Source organism: Ranitomeya variabilis, chromosome 3 (genome assembly GCF_051348905.1).
Source record: "Ranitomeya variabilis isolate aRanVar5 chromosome 3, aRanVar5.hap1, whole genome shotgun sequence".
In the NCBI taxonomy this organism is placed as follows: Eukaryota; Metazoa; Chordata; class Amphibia; order Anura; family Dendrobatidae; genus Ranitomeya; species Ranitomeya variabilis.
In genome coordinates, this window is record NC_135234.1 from 253,841,404 (window position 1) to 253,862,843 (window position 21,440).

At 39.8% G+C, this 21,440-nt stretch overlaps 1 protein-coding gene across 2 annotated transcripts in view; it reads left to right on the forward strand.

Annotated features, from left to right (window-relative positions):
- KIF21B (kinesin family member 21B) overlaps positions 1 to 21,440 on the forward strand; it is a 637,471-nt gene that overhangs the window by 154,250 nt on the left and 461,781 nt on the right. For both annotated transcript variants that reach the window (XM_077295392.1, XM_077295391.1), the window contains exons 6-10: positions 2,354 to 2,491; positions 3,902 to 4,017; positions 6,411 to 6,606; positions 19,022 to 19,202; positions 20,595 to 20,658. In XM_077295392.1, coding sequence (XP_077151507.1) covers positions 2,354 to 2,491; positions 3,902 to 4,017; positions 6,411 to 6,606; positions 19,022 to 19,202; positions 20,595 to 20,658 — 695 coding nt within the window. The remainder of the gene's footprint in view (positions 1 to 2,353; positions 2,492 to 3,901; positions 4,018 to 6,410; positions 6,607 to 19,021; positions 19,203 to 20,594; positions 20,659 to 21,440) is intronic.

Sequence of the window (21,440 nt, forward strand, 5' to 3'; positions counted from 1 at the left end):
AGTAAGCGGATCATGTGCAGATGGTACCCGGGGTAGAGGAGAGGAGACTCTCCTCCAGGCCTTGGGAACCATATTTGTGTAAAAAAAAAAGAATTAAAATAAAAAATAATGATATACTCACCTCTCAGCGCTGCACGCGGCCGTCCGGTCGCAGGGTTGCTGTGCGAGCAGGAAACAGGACCTGTGGTGACATCGCGGTCACATGACCGTGACGTCACGAAGGTCCTTCTCGCACAGCATCTTTGGAACCAGACCGCCGCGTGCAGCGCCGAGGAGATCGGGACGTCAGAGGGTGAGTATAAACCATTTTTTAAAATTATTTTTAACATTACTATTGATGCTGCATATTGCTGCATATGCAGCATCAATAGTATAGGAGTAAACCGCAAAACAAACCACGATAAATCTGCAGGGATAACCGCAGCGGTTTTGCCCTGCAGATTTATCAAATCTGCTGCGGGAGAACCCGCAGAGGACCCGACCTACGTGTGCACATAGCCTTAAGGTGAGGGCCGCTATGTGTATCTTGTGATGTCTTTTAGGCTGAGTAATGCCCCAGCTGTTTTTCAAAATCACATGACATATTTCAAGATATAAGTTGCCTATATATGGTTTGCTATCTAAATGATATTTTGTCTTTTTTCACCAGATTTCACCTATCTGACATGCATGTAATGCTCATCAAAGGCTGAGAAACAATTCTTTATTTTTAAAACTTGAGAAATTGGTTTTCCAAGGTTAAGAAGTAAACTTCCTGGGGTATATATTGTCTACTAAGCCTTCTAAGGTCTTCACTTTTAAGGGCCGAGTTAAATCTAAATCTCAGAAAGCTTTGCAGAGCTTTCTTGGGTTTGCTATTTAACCATTAATTTGGAGAATTAAGGAGAGTGCACCGCACAGCTCTTCCTTGATTAATTACATTGTTGCATCAGGGAACCATGAAAATGGCTATAAATTTCGCTCCAAGTAAGGATCAGGCTGGAAAATATCCCAAAAAACTGAATTATGATGGGCAAGAATAACACAGGATATACAATAGATATAAAATGTTTACACACCACTTTTAAAAATTTTTTCCCCATCTCGGTTCGGATCACAATCAGACTGGAGAAAAAAAAAATTGCAGCATGCTGTGATTGTAATCAGAAATCGGATTGCATTAGGCAATACCAGTCAAGGAGTGTGATAAAAATAAAAAATAAAAAAATAATCACACAACACTTGGACCATGTGAGTGCTGTCCGATTTTTACACATCCATGTCCTTTGAAAAGCCGTCAATTCATCAGCCGCGTACAGCATAGAATAGTTAGAGTAGATATACAATATATACACATAGAATAAATAGATATATAGATGTCAGTGACATATATAATTAGCACAGTGCTTGTGTGGCTTAATGTACATGTATTTTTGTACTTACGAAATTATTTTCTGAAAAAAATTATGTGTGATCCCACAACATTTTATTACTTAGCAGAGGGAAAGCAGTCATCTGGGGGAATGTGTTTATAGACTGAGAATGGGGTAATACCTATGGAGCTTCCAAGGCTTAATATCAGCTTATAGTTGTATACTTAGCCTTTCCTGGTTAATAAAAGGGGGGACCCCAAAACTAAATAATGTAGGGTCCACCTATAATTAATAGCAAGCAAAGGCTAGGCAGACAGCTGCAGGCTGATATCAATAGCCTAGGAAGGGGCCATGGATATTGGCCCCCTCTCAGACTAAAAACATCTGCTCTCAGCCACTCTAGAAAAGGCACATCCATAAGATTTGCCAATTCTGGCACTTAGCCTCGCTCTTCTCACTTGCCCTGGTGCGGTGGCAAATGGGGTGATAGTTGGGGGGGTTGATGTCACTTTTGTATTGTCAGGTGACATGAAGTCCAGAGGTTAGCAATGGAGAGGAGTCTATAAGATGCCCCCATTAATACCTCATAGTGATATTGCATTAAAAAAAACACACACCAAGAATAAAGTCCTTTAATTGAAAGAATGACAGACTAAATTAAACCAAGTCAGCTATTCTCACATCAATGCCCAATCCACTGAAGCCAACGTCTCCTGTAACAGAATTAAAATAATAAACACCCACATTCCTCACCTGTACACCGAGAAGATAATCCATTTGTCCTGCGATGTGTCTAGCCCTGCTACATCTAGATGGCAGGTTGCATTGTTGCATGATGCGACTATACAGCCTGCAATCCAGCAGAGACACTGAGCTGCTTGTATTTCTATGCAGCTACCACACTCAGATGAGGAGAGTCGCCGGCCAGTCCAAGCATTATGATGTGAGCATTGTCCATGTTATATGGCTGTCAGGCACCCTTAAGGTTATTTCTTTTGTAGGCAGATGCACCATCGCTGGAGTATACAACACTCACTGCAAAGTTTCATTTTGTGGATCTGGCTGGTTCTGAACGTTTAAAAAGAACTGGGGCAACTGGAGAGAGAGCCAGGGAAGGAATTTCCATCAATTGTGGATTGGTAAGTGTATGCACGTAGTGTGACTGGTTTTGTCTAATAAGATTCATACTTTATGTGCCTGTGGGTAATCCTTTTGAAATACAGTTTCATATTTTTTGTAAGTCAAAGTTATTCTTGAGGTAAATTGTTATATTCTAGCTAAAGCAACAGTTTGTTAGTGTCAGCACACTTCAAAGATGCTGGTTTACAGCTGTTTCCCTTTTACTGTACATATGGAGAACTTTGTAAATTAGTGACAGGGTGAGTTTCGATCATGAATACACTGGACTACAATTTTACAGATCTTGCAGGTTAAAAATCAGCCATAGAGTGCAAGGACATGGCTGATGACAAATATACGTCATTGGAACTTTGGGGCCCCATACTGGTAAAATTTTTAGGCCCCCTTGAGACTCCACCCAAGCTCCGCCTCCAACCCTCGAACCTTTCACAGCCCCACCGCCCACTCATAGAGAACACCATTTCTGCACCACATCCTCACCAATCACACATTAGCAGTTCCCATCGAACACCAGATCACATACATAGCCAGCTTTTGTTTTGGCCGAAAAAAAATTTTTTAAGCTGCCACCATGACAAAGAGACTCTTTTGGCAGGGCCCTACTCTAACCTATTAAAGATGTTAAAATATCCAATACTATTTTTAGGTATATATTTTTATTTAAGTTTCTTCAAGGGAAATGAACCACATGCATTTTTTAAAATGAACAATACCACCACATAAAAGGGACAAATACCGTCACTCCATGGCCAGACGACATATTACCATCATATAGTGACCGAATAATACCACATACAGGGGACAAATACCACCATGCCATATACTACCACCACATAGTGACCCAATAATACCACATACAAGGAGCAAATACCGCCACACTATGACCACACCATATATTAACACCACATACAAGGAACAAATATTGCCACACCATAACCAGAATACATATCACCAGCACATAGTGAGTGATTAATACTATATACAAGTAGTAGCTGTGGTGATGAAAACTAAACCTCCGAACACTAACAAATACTCGGAGACCATCCGAGCATGCTCAGGAAAACCCGAGCAACGAGTATACTCGCTCATCACTAGTAATCACTATTTCACAGATTTTGAGGAGGAATATTTTAAGTTGTTTCCCCCATAATGACCAAGCACTTTCAGTTTACGGCTCCATTATAACTTTATCGTGCAAGGTTAAAGCTCTTATTCCTGTGATCTATCAGGAGCAGGTCTGTACTTGAGGAGACAGTTGAGGCAGTTTATTACCACTTCAGTCTTCTCATTTACCAGCTACATGTTACATAATTTAGTTAAGTTTCTTGCAATGAGTGTAATGTAATGCTAACAATTTTTTATGTGTGTTACTTTACCAAAGAATACATTGTGTCTCTGTCTTTTAACAGCTTGCTCTGGGGAATGTTATCAGTGCCTTGGGAGACCAGAGTAAGAAAGTACTTCATATTCCCTACAGAGATTCGAAACTGACCCGATTGCTGCAGGACTCACTGGGTGGTAACAGGTAATCAAAATTCTTTCTTAGCACTTAAATACTGTATCTTGCATGCAAAATGCATATGGCATAGAACAAATAAGTTATCAGCTACATTTTGCATCTGAAACATTATTTTGAAACCCGGTTTGTTCCCTACCTTGAAACTATTTTCTAGGTTGTCTATACCTATACTTTACCCGCTGGCAGCATGAAATACTATAAAGCTAGCTCACTTATTATAGGGAACAGTACTTTACTTTCTGCATGATTTCAGCCATATATATTTGACTCTGAAATCATAGAATAATTCACTAAATCATCTCAGACAGATGTCTGTCCAGCCTCTGCTTGAAGACTTCAATTGAAAAGAGAACTCACTACCTTTCATGGCAGCCTGTTCCACTGATTGATAACCCTCACTGTCAAAAAGGTTTTCTAATATCTAATCTGTATCTTTTCCCAATCAATTTCATCCCATTGATTCTTGTGTTTCCATGTGAAAATGAGAAGGATGATCCATCTACACTGTCACAATCCTTCAGATATTTGAAGACAGCAATTACGTCTCCTGTTAGCCTTGTTTTTTGCAAGCTAAACATTCCCAGATCCTTTAACTGTTCCTCGTAGGACATACTTTGCAGTCCGCTCACCATCCTGGTAGCTCTTCTCTGAGCTTGCTCCAGTTTTTCAATGCTTTTTTTTTTTTTTTTTTAAATGTGGTGCCCAGAACTAGGTACAGTATTCCAAATGAGGCCTGATTAAGGAGGAGTAGAGGGGGATGATTATTTCACGTGAACTAGACTATGCTTCTCTTAATGCATCCTAGAACTGTGTTTGCCTGTTTTTGCAGCTGCATCACGCTGCTGACTCACGTTCAGTCTGTGATCTATGAGTATACCTAAGTATTTTTTTGTGGTGGTAATTTTCGTTTTTCTTGCCCAGATATAGAAGCTTGCATTTGTCCCTGTTAAATGCCATTCTATTAGTTGCTGCCCATTATTCAGATCCTTCTGACTCCTTTGTCTTCTCTAGTGTTAGCTATCCCTCCTAGATTTGCATTTTCTGCAAATTTGAATATTTTACCTTCAGTTCCCTTATCTAGATCATTTATAAAAATGTTTAACAGCACTGGAGCCAGGACAGAGCCTTGTGGTACTCCACTTAAAATACTCTTCCAATTGGATGTGCAACCATTTATTACCACTCTTTGAGTACAGTCACTGAGCCAGTTATGAATTCACCTAACCATAGCCTTGTCAATCCCATATGTGGAGACACAGCATTGTATCTTAATTAACCAGATGACAAGCCAGGAAGAATAGGCCGTTATCTATATGTTGACGTTTGAATTTAAGCATTTCTTTCTGACTGGTCAAGAAAACAGACTTTTGATTGTGTAAGCCTATAATATTGACTTGTAATCTGATATTTCATATAACATATTGTGCTCTTATCCTTGATGACTAGTGATGTTTACGGACATGCTAATTATGCCAGATAGTGTTCCCTGATCTAGATCATTTATAAATATTGACCAACACTTGGACCAGGACAGATCCTTGTGGTACTCGAAAAACACTCTTCCAATTGCATGTGAAACCTTTTATTAACACTCTGTATGATCACTGAGTCAGTTAAGAATCATCACCTAACCTTAGCCTTGTCAATCCCATTCTTGGACATTTTTTCAGTAAGGATAGTATGAGATACTTTATCAACTGTTTTGCTGAAGTTGAGATATACTATAGCTACCGCATTTCCCTGATCCAGCCAGTCAGTGATTCCATCATAGAAGGAAATTATTCTCTTTTGCTTTGCATTGATGTGATTGGTGTTTATATTTGGTAAGGTTTGGTTCACTCACTGGAATCATAAAGCACCACACAAGGTTTTTTTTTGTGTTTTCTATCGAGTTGTGCTGCAAATTTAAGTCCCCTGCTCCCTGTCTTATACTCTTCTTCCGGCGGCGTAATCTGTTCCTGTCGGTGACTTGCAGTTTGTGACTTGTCGACTTCTCCAGTGTTTCATGAAGCGATCCAGAGGTCACAAATCAATACAAGTCTATCAAAGCCTTGTGATGGCTTTCATAGATTTGCATTGATAAGCTTGTGATGTATCTTCTGACTTCCATCTAGTCAGAAGCTGCCATCACAAGATGGTGCCCCAGGACCCGAGTGTCAGCGAAAATAGGTGAAGATGCCGGCGAGCGAGTATAAGAGTAGGGGCAGAAACCTTAGATTTAAAGCACTACTCCAGCACTGAGAAAAAAACAAAAAACACTGGATTGGTGCTTTAAAACAGCAACACAATTTCATAAAAAACAATTAATATTACCTTTTATATTCCCCTTGATTTAAAACTTTTTTTTTTCTTTCATTGATCACTCTTGTTAACTGATCTTTTTTTCCTTACACATTCAGTCAAACCATGATGATAGCTTGTGTTTCTCCATCGGATCGTGATTTCATGGAAACACTGAATACTTTAAAATATGCAAACCGAGCTCGTAACATAAAGAACCGCGTGACAGCAAATCAAGAACAGAATGTACAGCAGGTGCAGGCATTAAGGTCGGAGCTAGCACGGCTAAGACTTGAACTACAGGAGTACAAAACTGTAAGTTGTGCATGTTTATATGTTCGCTGTTGTGCCAACAAACTTTGCAAAAGTCAAAAGTACAAGGTAATATAAGAAACATTGTTAATATATCTTATCAGAGAAATTTGCTTGTTAATCCACCTATAAGTCATTTCTCTTTCTACACTACCTCCCTAATATGCCTTGAACTCCTTATTTACTCTAAAAAAAAATAGCTCAAATCAAATATGTCTGGGTTAAAATAAGATGGACTGCCCACTCACTAAAATATCAGGTCATCCATGGATATTTTTTTTTTAATGCAAAAACTTAAGTATGGCCTAAAAGTGTCACTGGGAGTGTTATATAAAATATCAACACTCCAATGTTGGCAAATTTCTGTACAATGGCCCAAAACTTCATAATTTCCTACGCATTTATAGGAGTCTAATTAGTTAATTTCCCACCGCACTCACGCTAACGTCACATAGGTGAAGTGAGCTCACTGGCTGTGAATTCCCAGGACCTGTCTGACGGCACCACGAGCTGTTCAGTGTCTCTGCTGGATGGCAAGCTGTATGGTCGCATCATGCAACCATGCAGCCTGCCATCTAGATATAGCAAAGCTGGACCCGTCGTGGGACAAATGGATTATCATCTTCTCTGTGGAAAGGTGAGGAATATTGTTGTTGTTTTTTTCAAACTCTTTTGCAGAAGACAATGGCGTCAGTGGAATGGGCGAAGTCGTAAGTATGGATAATTAGGAAAAATTAAAGGAGTCTATCATTCTTTCAATTAAAGTATTTTTCTCTGGGTGTGTGTTTTTATACGATATGACTATGGGTTAGTAATGGGGGCATCTTATTGACGCCTCTCCAGTACTAACCTTGATGTCACCTGATGGTACAAAGGTGACCTAAATCCCCCAACTATCACTCCACTTGCCACCGCTACAGGGCAAGTGGAAAGGGCGAGGCTAAGTGCCAGAAATGGCACATCTTAGAGATGCGCCTTTCCTGAAGTGGGTCAGAGCTGATGTTTTCAGTCTGGGGGCCAGTATCCATGACCACTTCCTAGGCTATTAATATTAGCCCATAGCTGTCTGCATAGTCTTTGCTGGTTATTTATTATAGGGGACCAAAAGTTTGGACACACCTTCTCATTTAAAGATTTTTCTGTATTTCCAGGACTATGAAAATTGTACATTCACACTGAAGGCATTAAAACTATGAATTAACACATGTGGAATTATATACTTACCAAAAAAAGTGTGAAACAACTGAAAATATGTCTTATATTCTAGGTTCTTCAAAGTAGCCACCTTTTGCTTTGATGACTGCTTTGCACACTCTTGGCATTCTCTTGATGAGCTTCAAGAGGTAGTCACCGGAAATGGTCTTCCAACAATCTTGAAGGAGTTCCCAGAGAGGCTTAGCATTTGTTGGCCCTTTTTGCCTTCACTCTGCGGTCCAGCTCACCCCAAACCATCTCAATTGGGTTCAGGTCTGGTGACTCTGGAGGCCAGGTCATCTGGCGTAGCACCCCATCACTCTCGTTCTTGGTCAAATAGCCCTTACACAGCCTGGAGGTGTGTTTGGGATCATTGTCCTGTTGAAAAATAAAGGATGGTCCAACTAAACCCAAACCGGATGGAATAGCATGCCGCTGCAAGATGCTGTGGTAGCCATGCTTGTTCAGTATGCCTTCAATTTTGAATAAATCCCCAACAGTGTCACCAGCAAAGTACCCCCACACTATCACACCTCCTCCTCCATGCTTCACGGTGGGAACCAGGCATGTAGAGTCCATCTGTTAACCTTTTCTGCGTCGCACAAAGACACGGTGATTGGAACCAAAGATCTCAAATTTGGACTCATCAGACCAAAGCACAGATTTCCACTGGACTAATGTCCATTCCTTGTGTTCTTTAGCCCAAACAAGTCTCTTCTGCTTTTTGCCTGTCTTTAGCAGTGGTTTCCTAGCAGCTATTTTACCATGAAGGCCTGCTGCACAAAGTCTCCTCTTAACAGTTGTTGTAGAGATGATTTTGCTGCTAGAACTCTGTGGCATTGACCTGGTCTCTAATCTGAGCTGCTGTTAACCTGCGATTTCTGAGGCTGGTGACTCGGATAAACTTATCCTCAGAAGCAGAGGTGACTCTTGGTCTTCCTTTCCTGGGGCGGTCCTCATGTGAGCCAGTTTCTTTGTAGCGCTTGATGGTTTTTGCTACTGCACTTGGGGACACTTTCAAAGTTTTCCCAATTTTTCAGACTGACTGACCTTCATTTCTTAAAGTAATGATGTCCACTCTTCTTCCTTATTCTTTACTTAGAATTTGTATTATGGCAAGAAAAAATTAGCTAACAGTCTATTCAGTAGGACTATCAGCTGTGTATCCACAAGACTTCTGCACAACACAACTGATGGTCCCAGCCCCATTTATAAGGCAAGAAATCCCACTTTTTAAACCTGACAGGGCACACCTGTGAAGTGAAAACCATTCCCGGTGACTACCTCTCGAAGCTCATCAAAAGAATACCAAGAGTGTGCAAAGCAGTCATCCAAGCAAAAGGTGGCTACTTTGAAGAACCTAGAATATTAGACATAACTAAAACCGATCAGCGACGGGCACAGTCTGCCACGAATTCGCCTCGACCAATCAGCGACGGGCACAGTATCGACGTAGATGTCATAATGGTTGCCATGGGGACGATGATGTCATAAAGGTTGCCTCGACCAATCAGCGACGGGCACAGTCTGCCGCGAATTCTGGAATCATCATTGTCCATATACTACGGGGACATGCATATTCTAGAATACCCAATGCATTAAAATCGGGCCACAGTCTAGTATATATATATATATATATATACATATATATATATATATATATATATATATATTGGCCAGCGTTCATAGGAGATGATGATTTCTGCTACACATAGCAGGGCTGAATCACTGCTATGTGTAGCACAAGCGATCACAGCTTCAAGTCCCCTAATAAGACTATTGAAACAAGTAAAAAGTAGAAAAAAAATGTTTTAAAATATAAAAGTTCCAAATAATACATACAGCTCTGGCAAAAATTAAGAGACCACTGCAAAATTTTCAGTTTGTCTGATTTTTCTCTTTATAGGTATATTTTTGAGCAAAATGAAAATTATTCTTTTATTCTATAACTACTGACAACATGTCTCAGAGGTTCCAAGCAATAAATTTTGTATTTATTTTCTGAAAATGAGAAATGGTCAAAATAACAAAAAAAATGCATTGCTTGCAGACCTCAAATAATGCAAAAAAAATAAAAAAAAGTTCATAATCATTTAGAAACAACAATACTAATGTTTTAACTCAGGAAGAGTTCAGAAATCAATATTTTGTGGAATAACCATTATTTTTTATCACAGCTCTCATGCGTCTTGTCATGCTTCCACCTGTCTTTCACACAGCTTTTGGGTGACCTTATGACACTCCTGGTACAAAAATTTAAGCAGTTATTTGTTTGATGGCTTGTGACTATCCATCTTCCTCTTGATTACATTGCAGAGGTTTCCAATGGGGTTCAGATCTGGAGATTGGGCTGGCCATGACAGGGATTTGATGTGGTGGTCCTTCATCCACACCTTGATTGACCTAGCTGTGTGGCACGAAGCATTGTCCTGCTGGAAAAACCAGTCCTCAGAGTTGGGGAACATTGCCTAAGCAGAAGGAATCAACTGTTTTTCCACGATAACCTTGTATGCGGCTTGATTCATACGTCCTTTGCAAAGAACAACCTGCCCAATTCCAGCCTTGCTGAAGCATCCCCAGATCATCACTGATCCTCCACCAAATTTCACAGTGGGTGCAAGATACTGTGGCTTGTACGCCTCTCCAGGTCTCCGTCCAACCATTAGATGACCAGGTGTTGCGCAAAGCTGAAAATTAGACTCAGAGAAGATTACCTTACTCCATTCCTCTATGGTCCAATCCTTATGGTCTTTGGCAAACTTCAGCCTGGCTGTCCTTTGCTTCTCATTGATGAAAGGCTTTTTTCTAGCTTTACATGACTTGAGTCCTGCTTCTAGGAGCCTGTTGCGAACTGTTCTTGCCATGCACTTCACCCCAGCTGCCATTTGCCATTCCTTTTGTAGGTCACTTGATGTCATCCTGCAGTTGCTGAGTGACATTCAAATAAAATGGTCATTTCGGTCAGTGGAGTGTCATTTTCGCCCTCTGCCGGTCAACAAGTTTGTTGTCCCCAATGTCTGCTGCTTGACCTTGTTGTAATGGACTGCCATCTTAGAATTTTTAAGGATGGAGGCAACATGATTCTTACTGTGTCCCTCTGCTAGTAAAGCCAGAATTGAGCCGTTCTTTTCCCCACTCAAGACTTTTCTTTTCAACTCCTTTGGCATGGTTAAAAGTTATTTTTTTTTATTCCTATTACTTTTGGGATATTACTAGCACTTGTTTTGCCATCCAGCTTATCCTATTGCAAAAGGATTGTGAACACCACAGCAGTGTTTTATAGACTTTCCTTTGTTAAATAAGATTTGGTTCAGGTGATCACCTAATCAGAAGCACATTTAGGCTGGTTTCACACTTGCGTTTTTGTCTGCAGCGTTTTTTGCACAAAAAACGCATGCGTTTTTTTCCCCTATATTTAACATTGAAAATGCATGCGTTTTTTTGTACGCGTTTGGTCGCGTTTGCAAACGCATGTGTTTTTTTTCTGCATGCGTTCATTTTCAAAAATGCAACCTGTAGTATTTTTTTGCGCGTTTTTTTTGCCGCGAATAAACGCATGCGTTTTTTCGCGGCAAAAAAATGCATTGCTGTCTATGTAAACGCATGCGTTTTTCAGCACATGCGTTTGTTTGCGTTAAAAACGCATGCGTTTTTATAGAAAAAAACCAGAAAACACACTGAAAAGTCACCCACCACCATCAAGGTGATAAAGGGATCCAAACCCTAACCCTACCCCTAACCTCACCCCTAACCGTTTAATGAACATTTTCTGACAGTCATAGTGCCACGTATTTCAGTGCCACGTATTTCAGTGCCACGTCTTTCAGTGCCACGATATTTCAGTGCCACGTATTTAAGTGCCACGTATTTCAGTGCCACGTCTTTCAGTGACACGTCTTTCAGTGCCATGTCTTTCAGTGCCACGTATTTCAGTGCCACATACTTAAGTGCCACGTACTATAAATACTATAACTACGTGGTTATACGTGGCACTGAAATATCGTGGCACGTAAATACGTGGCACTTAAATGCGTGGCACTGAAATACGTGGCACTGAAATATCGTGGCATATACGTGAAATACGTGGCACTTAAATACGTGGCACTTAAATACGTGGCACTTAAATACGTGGCACTTAAATACGTGGCACTTATATACGTGGCACTTATATACGTGGCAGTTATATAAGTGGCCACTGATTAGGGTTAGGGGTAGGGTTAGGGGTAGGGTTAGGGTCAGGGGTAGGGTTAGGGGTAGGGTTAGGGTTAGGGTTTTTTGTTTTTTCTTGTTTTCTTGTGTTTTTCTATAAAAACGCATGCGTCTAAAAAACGCATGCGTTTTACCGCGTTTACATGCGTTTTTTCACACATGCGTTTTTTAAAAAAACGCATGCAGATAAAAACGCAAGTGTGAAACCAGCCTAAGTAGAATGAGGTGTACTCTGGTTGGAATTCAACTGATACTGGAATTGAATGGCTGTCAGACATGTAGAGAAGCTGATTTTTATAAAACTGTGCAGTGGTCTTAATATTTTGATCGAGCAATATAATATATACAGCTCTGGCAAAAATGAACTAAATTAATCTGATCGGCAAACAACGTAATGAGGGAAAAAAAAATCATAACTCCAGAATTACGTTTTTTTGGTCGCAATAACAGGTGATCAAAACATTGCATGTACACTAAAATGGTATCAATAAAACATAATTTTGGCATGCAAAAAAGTATGGCTTCACCCAGCCGTAGATCCCCCCAAAAATGGAAACGCTACAGGCGCCTCTTTTTTTTAACAAACTATGGATTTTTTTTTTCACCACTACCTATACATGTTTGATTTTTCCAAACTCCTGTGACCTGGAGAATCATGGTGGCAGGTCAGTTTTAGCATTTATTGAATATGGTAAAAAAAAAAAAAAAAGACAATTATGGAATTACACTTTTTGCAATTTCACAGCACTTGGAATTTTTCTTGTTTTCCAGTACACTATATGGTAAAGTCAATGGTTTTGTGCAAAAGTACAACTGGTTCCGCAATAAACAAGCCCTCATATGGCCTTATTGACAGAACAATAAAGTATTTATTCTTCTTCTGGGAAGAAGGGGAGCAAAAACAAAAACGTAAAAATGAAGAATCCCAAGGTCGTGAAGGAGTTAAAGTCTATTGAGACGGGATGAGGGACATGGAGGTAGCTGCAGAGGCACACAGATGAGCCTTCTAGTAATTGATTTTGTTTTACCTCAGAGCAGGATTCACAGCAAAACTGCTTCAGGCCTGTTTCACACGTCAGTGGCTCCGGTACGTGTGGTGACAGTTTCCTCATATACCGGAGACACTGACACACGTAGACACATTAAAATCAATGTGTCTCTGCACATGTCAGTGATTTTTCGTGGACCGTGTATCCGTGTGCAAAACACGGAGACATATCTACGTGTCTCCGGCAGCACGGTCCACAAAGCGTCCCGCACACGTGCACATGGAGAACAGTGTGCACTCTCCTCCGTGTGCACGTACCGCCGCAGTAGAAACAGCGCTACAGTAAGCGCTGTCCCCCCTGCGTGTGGTGCTGAAGCCAACATTCATTCCTTCTCCCCAGCAGCATTCGCTGGAGAGAAAGAATGAAAAATCAAGGTTTTTTTGTTTTTTTTTGTGTTTAAAATAAAGTTCGTGGACACCTCCCGCCTCCCACCCCCTGTGCGCCCACCCGCTTGCATTAAAATACTCACCCAGCTTCTGCGATGCTTCCTCTCAGCGCCGGCAGCTTGTCCTGTGTGAGCGGTCACGTGGTGCCGCTCATTACAGTGATGAATATGCGGCTCCACCTCCCATAGGGGTGGATCCGCATATTCATCCCTGTAATGAGCGGCACCACGTGACCACTCACAGGACAAGCTGCCGGTGATGAGAGGAAGCATCGCGGGAGCTGAATGAGTATTTTAATGCAAGCGGGTGGGCGCACAGGGGGTGGGAGGCGTGTGGTGACCATGAACTTTATTTTAAACATAAAAACCCCCCAAAAACCTTGATTTTTCATTCCTTCTCTCCAGCGAACGCTGCTGGGGAGAAGGAATGAATGCCGGCTTCAGCACCACACGCAGGGGGGACAGCGCTTAACTCTAGCGCTGTCTCCTGCACGGTCTGTGTGGTCCTCAGTCGGCACACGGCTGCCGCACGTGTGCCACACTGATGTGCCACGTGAGCACACAGACAACTCCAGTACCGATTTTTCCAGTAGCGGAATTATCTGGACGTGTGAGACTGGCCTCAGTTCTGCTGTGTAATATCCTTCATGCTGTTGCTTTTGAACATGTCCTGCAGAGTGAAAGAGCATGAATCCTTTTCTTTGTGTATGCTGTATACAGGAGACATCATAGCACCTAGTGTTCACACAACAGCTCAGAGACAACTGAGGGGAAGAACTTGCGGTGAAGAAAACTGAAAAATGTAGGATGCAAATCATTTAATGATCATATAGTGTTCCTCATGGGCGCAAAAATGATAACTTATTCTGGAAATTTACCTAAAATGATACGTGCATTACAAGCTGATAACAGGACCATTAAAAACTGAAATAAACTATATATATATATATATATATATATATATATATATATATATATATATATATATATATGTATCTGAATAGATAAATTACATCAAAATGCGGTGCCTTGCGAAAGTATTTGGCTCCCTCAAACTTTTCAACCTTTTCCCACATATCATGCTTCAAACATAAAGATACCAAATGTAAATTTTTGGTGAAGAATCAACAACAAGTGGAACGCAATTGTGAATTTGAACAAAATTTCTTGGTTAGTTTACATTTTTGTGGAAATTCAAAAACTGAAAAGTGGGGCGTGCAATATTATTCAGCCCCTTTACTTTCAGTGCAGCAAACTCACTCCAGAAGTTCATTGTGGATCTCTGCATGATCCAATGTTGTCCTAAATGCCTAATGATGATAAATATAATCCACCTGTGTGTAATCAAGTCTCCATATAAATGCACTTGCTCTGTGATAGTCTCAGGGTTCTGTTTGAAGCACGGAGAGCATCATGAAGGAACACAACAGGCAGGTCCGTGATACTGTTGTGGAGAAGTTTAAAGCTGTATTTGGATACAAAACGATTTCCAAAACTTTAAACATCCCAAGGAGCACACCGTGCAAGCGATCATATTGAAATGGAAGGAGTATCATACCACTGCAAATCTACCAAGACCCGGCCGTCCCTCTAAACTTTCATCTCAAACAAGGAGAAGACTGATCAGAGATGCAGCCAAGAGGCCCATGATCACTCTGGATGAACTGCAGAGATCTACAGCTGAGGTGGGACAGTCTGTCCATAGGACAACAATCAGTCGTACACTGCACAAATGTGGCCTTTATGGAAGAATGGCAAGAAGAAAGCCAGTTCTCAAAGATATCCATAAAAACTGTTGTTTAAAGTAGCAACAAGCCACCTGGGAGACTCAAACATGTGGAAGAAGGTGCTCTGGTCAGATAAAACCAAAATCAAACATTTTGGCAACAATGTCAAACGATATGTTTGACGTAAAGGCAACACAGCTCATCACCCTGAACACACCAACCCCTTTGTCAAACATGGTGGTGGCAGCATCATGGTTTGGGCCTGCTTTTCTTCAGCAGGGACAGGGAAGATAGTTATAATTGATGGGAAGATGGATGGAGCCAAATACAGGACCATTCTTGAAGAAAACTTGTTGGAGTCTGCAAAAGACCTGAGACTGGGATGGAGATTTGTCTTCCAACAAGATGATGATCCCAAACAAAGCAAAATCTACAATGGAATGGTTCACAAATAAACGTATCCAGGTTTTAGAATGGTCCAAGTCAAAGTCCACACCTCAATCCAATCGAGAATCTGTGGAAAAAGCTGAAAACTGCTGTTCACAAACTATCTCCATCAAACCTCACTGAGCTCAAGCTGTTTGCCAAAAAAAGAATGGGCAAGAATTTCAGTCTCCCGATGTACAAAACTGATAGAGACATACCCCAAGCGACTTCCAGCTGTAATTGCAGCAAAAGGTGGCGCAACAAAGTATTAAAAGTTAAAGGGGTCGAATAATATTGCACGCCAATATTCCCAGTGTCAGCGGTGGCCGAAACTGCTCAGTTACAGAGCTGCACAGCACAGTTACATCGACTGTATAGTGGCCGCCGCTGAGGTTTTTCACAATTTACTGAAAAAAAAAAGTCATATGAAAAAGTTTGGGCACCCCTATTAATCTTAAGCTTAATGTTTTATAAAAATTGTTTTTTTGCAACAGCTATTTCAGTTTCATATATCTAATAACTGTTGGACACAGTAATGTTTCTGCCTTGAAATGAGGTTTACTGTACTAACAGAAAATGTGCAATCTGCATTCAAACAAAATTTGACAGGTGCATAAGTATGGGCACCCTTATCATTTTCTTGTTTTAAATACTCCTACCTACTTTTTACTGACTTACTAAAGCACTTTTTTTGGTTTTGTAACCTCATTGAGCTTTGAACTTCATAGCTAGGTGTATGCAATCATGAGAAAAGCTACTTAAAGTGGCCACTTGCAAGTTGTTCTCCTGTTTGAATCTCCTCTGAAGAGTGGCCTCATGGGCTCCTCAAAACAACTGTCAAATGATCTGAAAACAAAGATTATTCAACATAGTTGTTCAGGGGAAGGATACAAAAAGCTGTCTCAGAGGTTTAACCTGTCAATTTCCACTGTGAGGAACATACTGTAGTAAGGAAATGGAAGAACACAGGTACAGTTCTTGTTAAGGCCAGAAGTGGCAGGCCAAGAAAAACATCAGAAAGGCAGAGAAGAAGAATGGTGAGATCAGTCAAGGACAATCCTCAGACTATCTCCAGAGAGCTGCAGCATCAACTTGCTGCAGATGGTGTCACTGTGCATCGGTCAACTATACAACGTACTTTGCACAAGGAGAAGCTGTATGGGAGAGTGATGTGAAAGAAGCTGTTTCTGCAAGCACACCACAAACAGAGATGGCTGAGGTATGCAAAAGCACATTTGGAGAAGCCAATTTCTTTTTGGAAGAAGGTCCTGTGGACTCATGAAACCAAGATTGAGTTGTTTGGTAATACAAAAAGGCGTTATGCATGGCGGCAAAAAAACAGTGCGTTGTATAGTTGACCGATGCACAGTGACACCATCTGCAGCAAGTTGATGCTGCAGCTTTCTGGAGATGGTCTGAGGATTGTCCTTGACTGATCTCACCATTCTTCTTCTCTGCCTTTCTGATGTTTTTCTTGGCCTGCCACTTCTGGCCTTAACAAGAACTGTACCTGTGTTCTTCCATTTCCTTACTATGTTCCTCGCAGTGGAAATTGACAGGTTAAATCTCTGAGACAGCTTTTTGTATCCTTCCCCTGAACAACTATGTTGAATAATCTTTGTTTTCAGATCATTTGACAGTTGTTTTGAGGAGCCCATGATGCCACTCTTTAGAGGAGATTCAAACAGGAGAACAACTTGCAAGTGGCCACTTTAAGTAGCTTTTCTCATGATTGCATACACCTAGCTATGAAGTTCAAAGCTCAATGAGGTTACAAAGCCAAAAAAAGTGCTTTAGTAAGTCAGTAAAAAGTAGGTAGGAGTATTTAAAACAAGAAAATGATAAGGGTGCCCATACTTATGCACCTGTCAAATTTTGTTTGAATGCAGATTGCACATTTTCTGTTAGTACAGTAAACCTCATTTCAAGGCAGAAACATTACTGTGTCCAACAGTTATTAGATATATGAAACTGAAATAGCTGTTGCAAAAAAACAATTTTTATAAAACATTAAGCTTAAGATTAATAGGGGTGCCCAAACTTTTTCATATGACTGTATATATATATATAATATTTTTTTTTTCAGTAAATTGTGAAAAACCTCAGCGGCGGCCACTATACAGTCGATGTAACTGTGCTGTGCAGCTCTGTAACTGAGCAGTTTCGGCCACCGCTGACACTGGGAATATTATAATAATAGGGGTGCCCAAACTTTTTCATATGACTGTATATATATATATATATATATATATATATATATATATATATATATATATATAGGAAAAGAAATTACTGGTGGATTGGCAAAAAATAAAGAAACTGAAAGTTATAAAAAAAAAAAAAAAAAAGAGTTTTGTTTCAGTACATCTGCAAAAGTCTAATCTATCAAAATAAAAAAATATTTATCCCATATATCTATAAAGCAAAACAAAAAAATCTAACCACCAAAATTACTGTTTTTTGGTCACCGCACCTTCCCCTAAGAAAGAGGCAACACAGGGGAATCAAAACTTTACATGTACCCCAAAGTGATACATATGGAAACTACAACTCACCACACACACACACACACACACACACACACTCCTCATACAACTGCATCTATCGAAAAATAAAAAATATTCTGGATCTCAGTAAATGGCGTCAACCAAAATATATATGTATTTTTTTAAATGTCAGAATTTTTCTGATTTTCTGAATATGACATACGCTTAGGACTGGGGGATACAGAGTAGCTTATATGGAAATCTTTTAAAATTATGAGGCACCTCCATATTGCCAACTTCATTAGGCGAGAACCCTCAAAATGTGTCATTGTAAATTTTGCTGTGTCCATTTTAGCAATGAGATTCATGGTCACAGAAAGATGAGGAAGCATCTCAACCAAGAGTGTCAGTAACATATTGTACAATTATTGCCTCAGTGTTCTTAAAGGAACCTGATATATTAAAAATGGTATCTGAACTCCAGAAAGGGTGTTTTAGAACAGTGGGAGTTTTTCAAATTTATATACATTTTTGTGGAAGAGGTTTAAGAAAAACTTCCATTTTCGACATTGAAATCCCTTATGAAGTGGGCGGTCCTATTCAGTGGTTGTAGAGATATCTGTCAATCACTGAATAGGACCACCCACTGGACTCTTATGCAAACACCAAGGATTTCAATTCATAAAATGCTAGTTTTACTGAAACTTTTCATCTTCTGCTCAGTTTCTCTTTCTCTATACCTTGTCTATACTGTGCTGTTCACAGATTGATGTGCATATATAATACAAGGTGACCTGTTTCTTTTAAAGTTGGAGGTGGCTGCCATTATGATTTCCCATATCACTAAGTATCAGTTTTATTAGTGGAACATCATTTTTAACCAGTTTGAAGATAAAGACAATTAATAGAAAAATGTAATAATTTCTATTACTTTGTCACCAGGGTCACCGTGTGCCTGGTTCTGATGCTCTGAGTGACATGTGTGAAGAGTTGTCTATGCTGCGTAGTGAAAATGCATCCTTGCGTCTCCGTGTTACTGCCTTACAAGAAGCCATTAGAGCCATAAATGCTCGGGTCACCCGCATGGCTGGGCAAGAGGCTGCCCGCCTATTACAAAGGGCTGGTAAGTCATTACTACATAGTTATTAAACTGTTTATTACTTATTCTCTGAGCATACTATATGAGATACATCAGTTTCTAAAATAGTTATGTGAGAGAAGGCGTTTGAGTGATGTTATGGAAAGTCCCACAACTTGTTGCTTGGTTGGGTATAAAGTTAAAAAGGGTTGTCCTACTAATAATAATACATTGTTAGATTTCAAGATCAGTGAATCGATTGAATGTGAATCGAGTTTGTGTGAAATTTTTGGAAATTTGCTGACACCATCCATTTTATCATGTACTAAAAAATGAAACAGTGTGAAAGAACTTCAATCCTACCATTGATTTGGGGATTTTGTCTCTACAATATTCATTGTAGAGTCAAAATGACCTGGAAACATGATTCCTAAGGTCAGTATTAAGGCCGGACTCGTATAGTTTTTGTTATATCTAAAATTTTTATAAAATTGTTGAAGTTGATGTTCTGAGCCGTGACTTCTTTATCTTACCTTAATGGGGCTGAGAGAGGGCTTGTTTTTCGCCTGCTGAGCTCATGTTTTTATTGATATACTGTAAGTTTGGGGAACATACAATATATTGATCACTTTTAATGCATTTTTTAGGCTAACAGGGGAGACAAAAAAAGAAAAAAAATTTGCAGACCTGGTAGTTTGATGTTTTTGACGTTCAACATGTATTTTAAACAGCTTAATACTTTGGTAGAAAAAACGTAAAGGTTATGTTGCCACAATGACTTTTTGGTGAGTGTTTGATGTGACTTTCTGCAGAATTGCTGCACCTTTTAAGTAAATTAGGTTTCTTGCATAATTGGGTGCATCTTTTGACATGAGATTTTATCTAGTTTATCTTTACCATGGAACCACATTAAAATATGTATGTGCGGTTTTTACTTGTAGATTTTCCACATCTGATGCAAATGTATGGGAAAAATCCCAGTTGAAGGAAAATTGACATGTTGTGGATGTGAAGTGCGACCCACTAGTCAATTTATGCTAAGTAAAAATGAAGCACAACGCTCATGAGATTTCTATAAATCCCATCTACTTTGCTGGAACGCTGCGTTTTCAACTTAGTGAAAAAAAATGCAGTCAAAATTTCACCAAAAATTCATCATGGGCACATAATTTTTTTAATGTACAGCACTCAGACCCGATACACAGTCGTGTGAATAAAGCCTAAGCGAAAGTGAAAATTTTAAAGTGAAAATGTACAATAAATGTCCAAGAATAATAAATAGCAAGAGCAGTAGCAGAAAGTTAACACTAGGATGATTGTAAATGTCTTTCTTTGTAAAATAATAATTTATCCACTGTTTAGTCTTTTTTTATTTAGTTTGAAACTACTTAATATACTTTAGTTAAGTTTACACCTTTGCATTTCTTTCAATTTTAGGTGACAATAATGAAGAAATCCAGACTCTAATACAGAACTATATTCATGAGATAGAAGAGCTGAGGTAGTTATATATTAGAATGCAAAAGTCCAATCCACATTGTTTTGGGATTTCAAACATGTAAAGTATACAGTCATGCCTGAAAGTGTTGGCACCCTTGAAATTGTTCCAGAAAAGGAATTGTTTATGCCAGAAGATTATTGCAATCATTGCATATTTGAAAGATGCCTTCTCCCAAAAGATATTTTAAGATCTCTCCACAGGTGGTCAATGGGATTTCGATCCAGTCTCATTGATGGTCTTTTCAGAACTCTCAAGCGCTTTGTTTCCATCCACTTCTTGGTGTTTCTTGAAATATATCTGCTGGAAGACCCATGACCTAGGAGGCTAATCCAGCTTTCTGACACTGGGCACTACATTGTGACCCAAAATCGTTTGGTAATCTTGAGATTTCATAATGTTTTGCACAAAGTCAAGGCACACAATGCCCGAGGCAGCAAAACAACCTCAAAACATGTTTGAACCTCCACCATATTTGACTGTAGGTAACGTGTTTTCTTCTTTGTAGGCCTCATTACATTTTTGGTAAAAAGTAAAATGATGTGCTTTACCAAAAAGCTTTATCTTGGTCTCCTCTGTCCACAAGATGTTTTCCCAGAAAGATTTTGTTTTCCTCACCTACATTTTCGCAAACTGCAGTCTAGTTTTTCAATGGCTCTGTGTCAGCTGAGGGGTTCTCCTGGGTCTTCGTTCATAGCGTTTCATTTCATTCAAATGTTGGCGGATAGTTTGCGCTGATACTGATACACCCTGAGCCTGCAGGACAGCTTGAATTTTTATGAAAC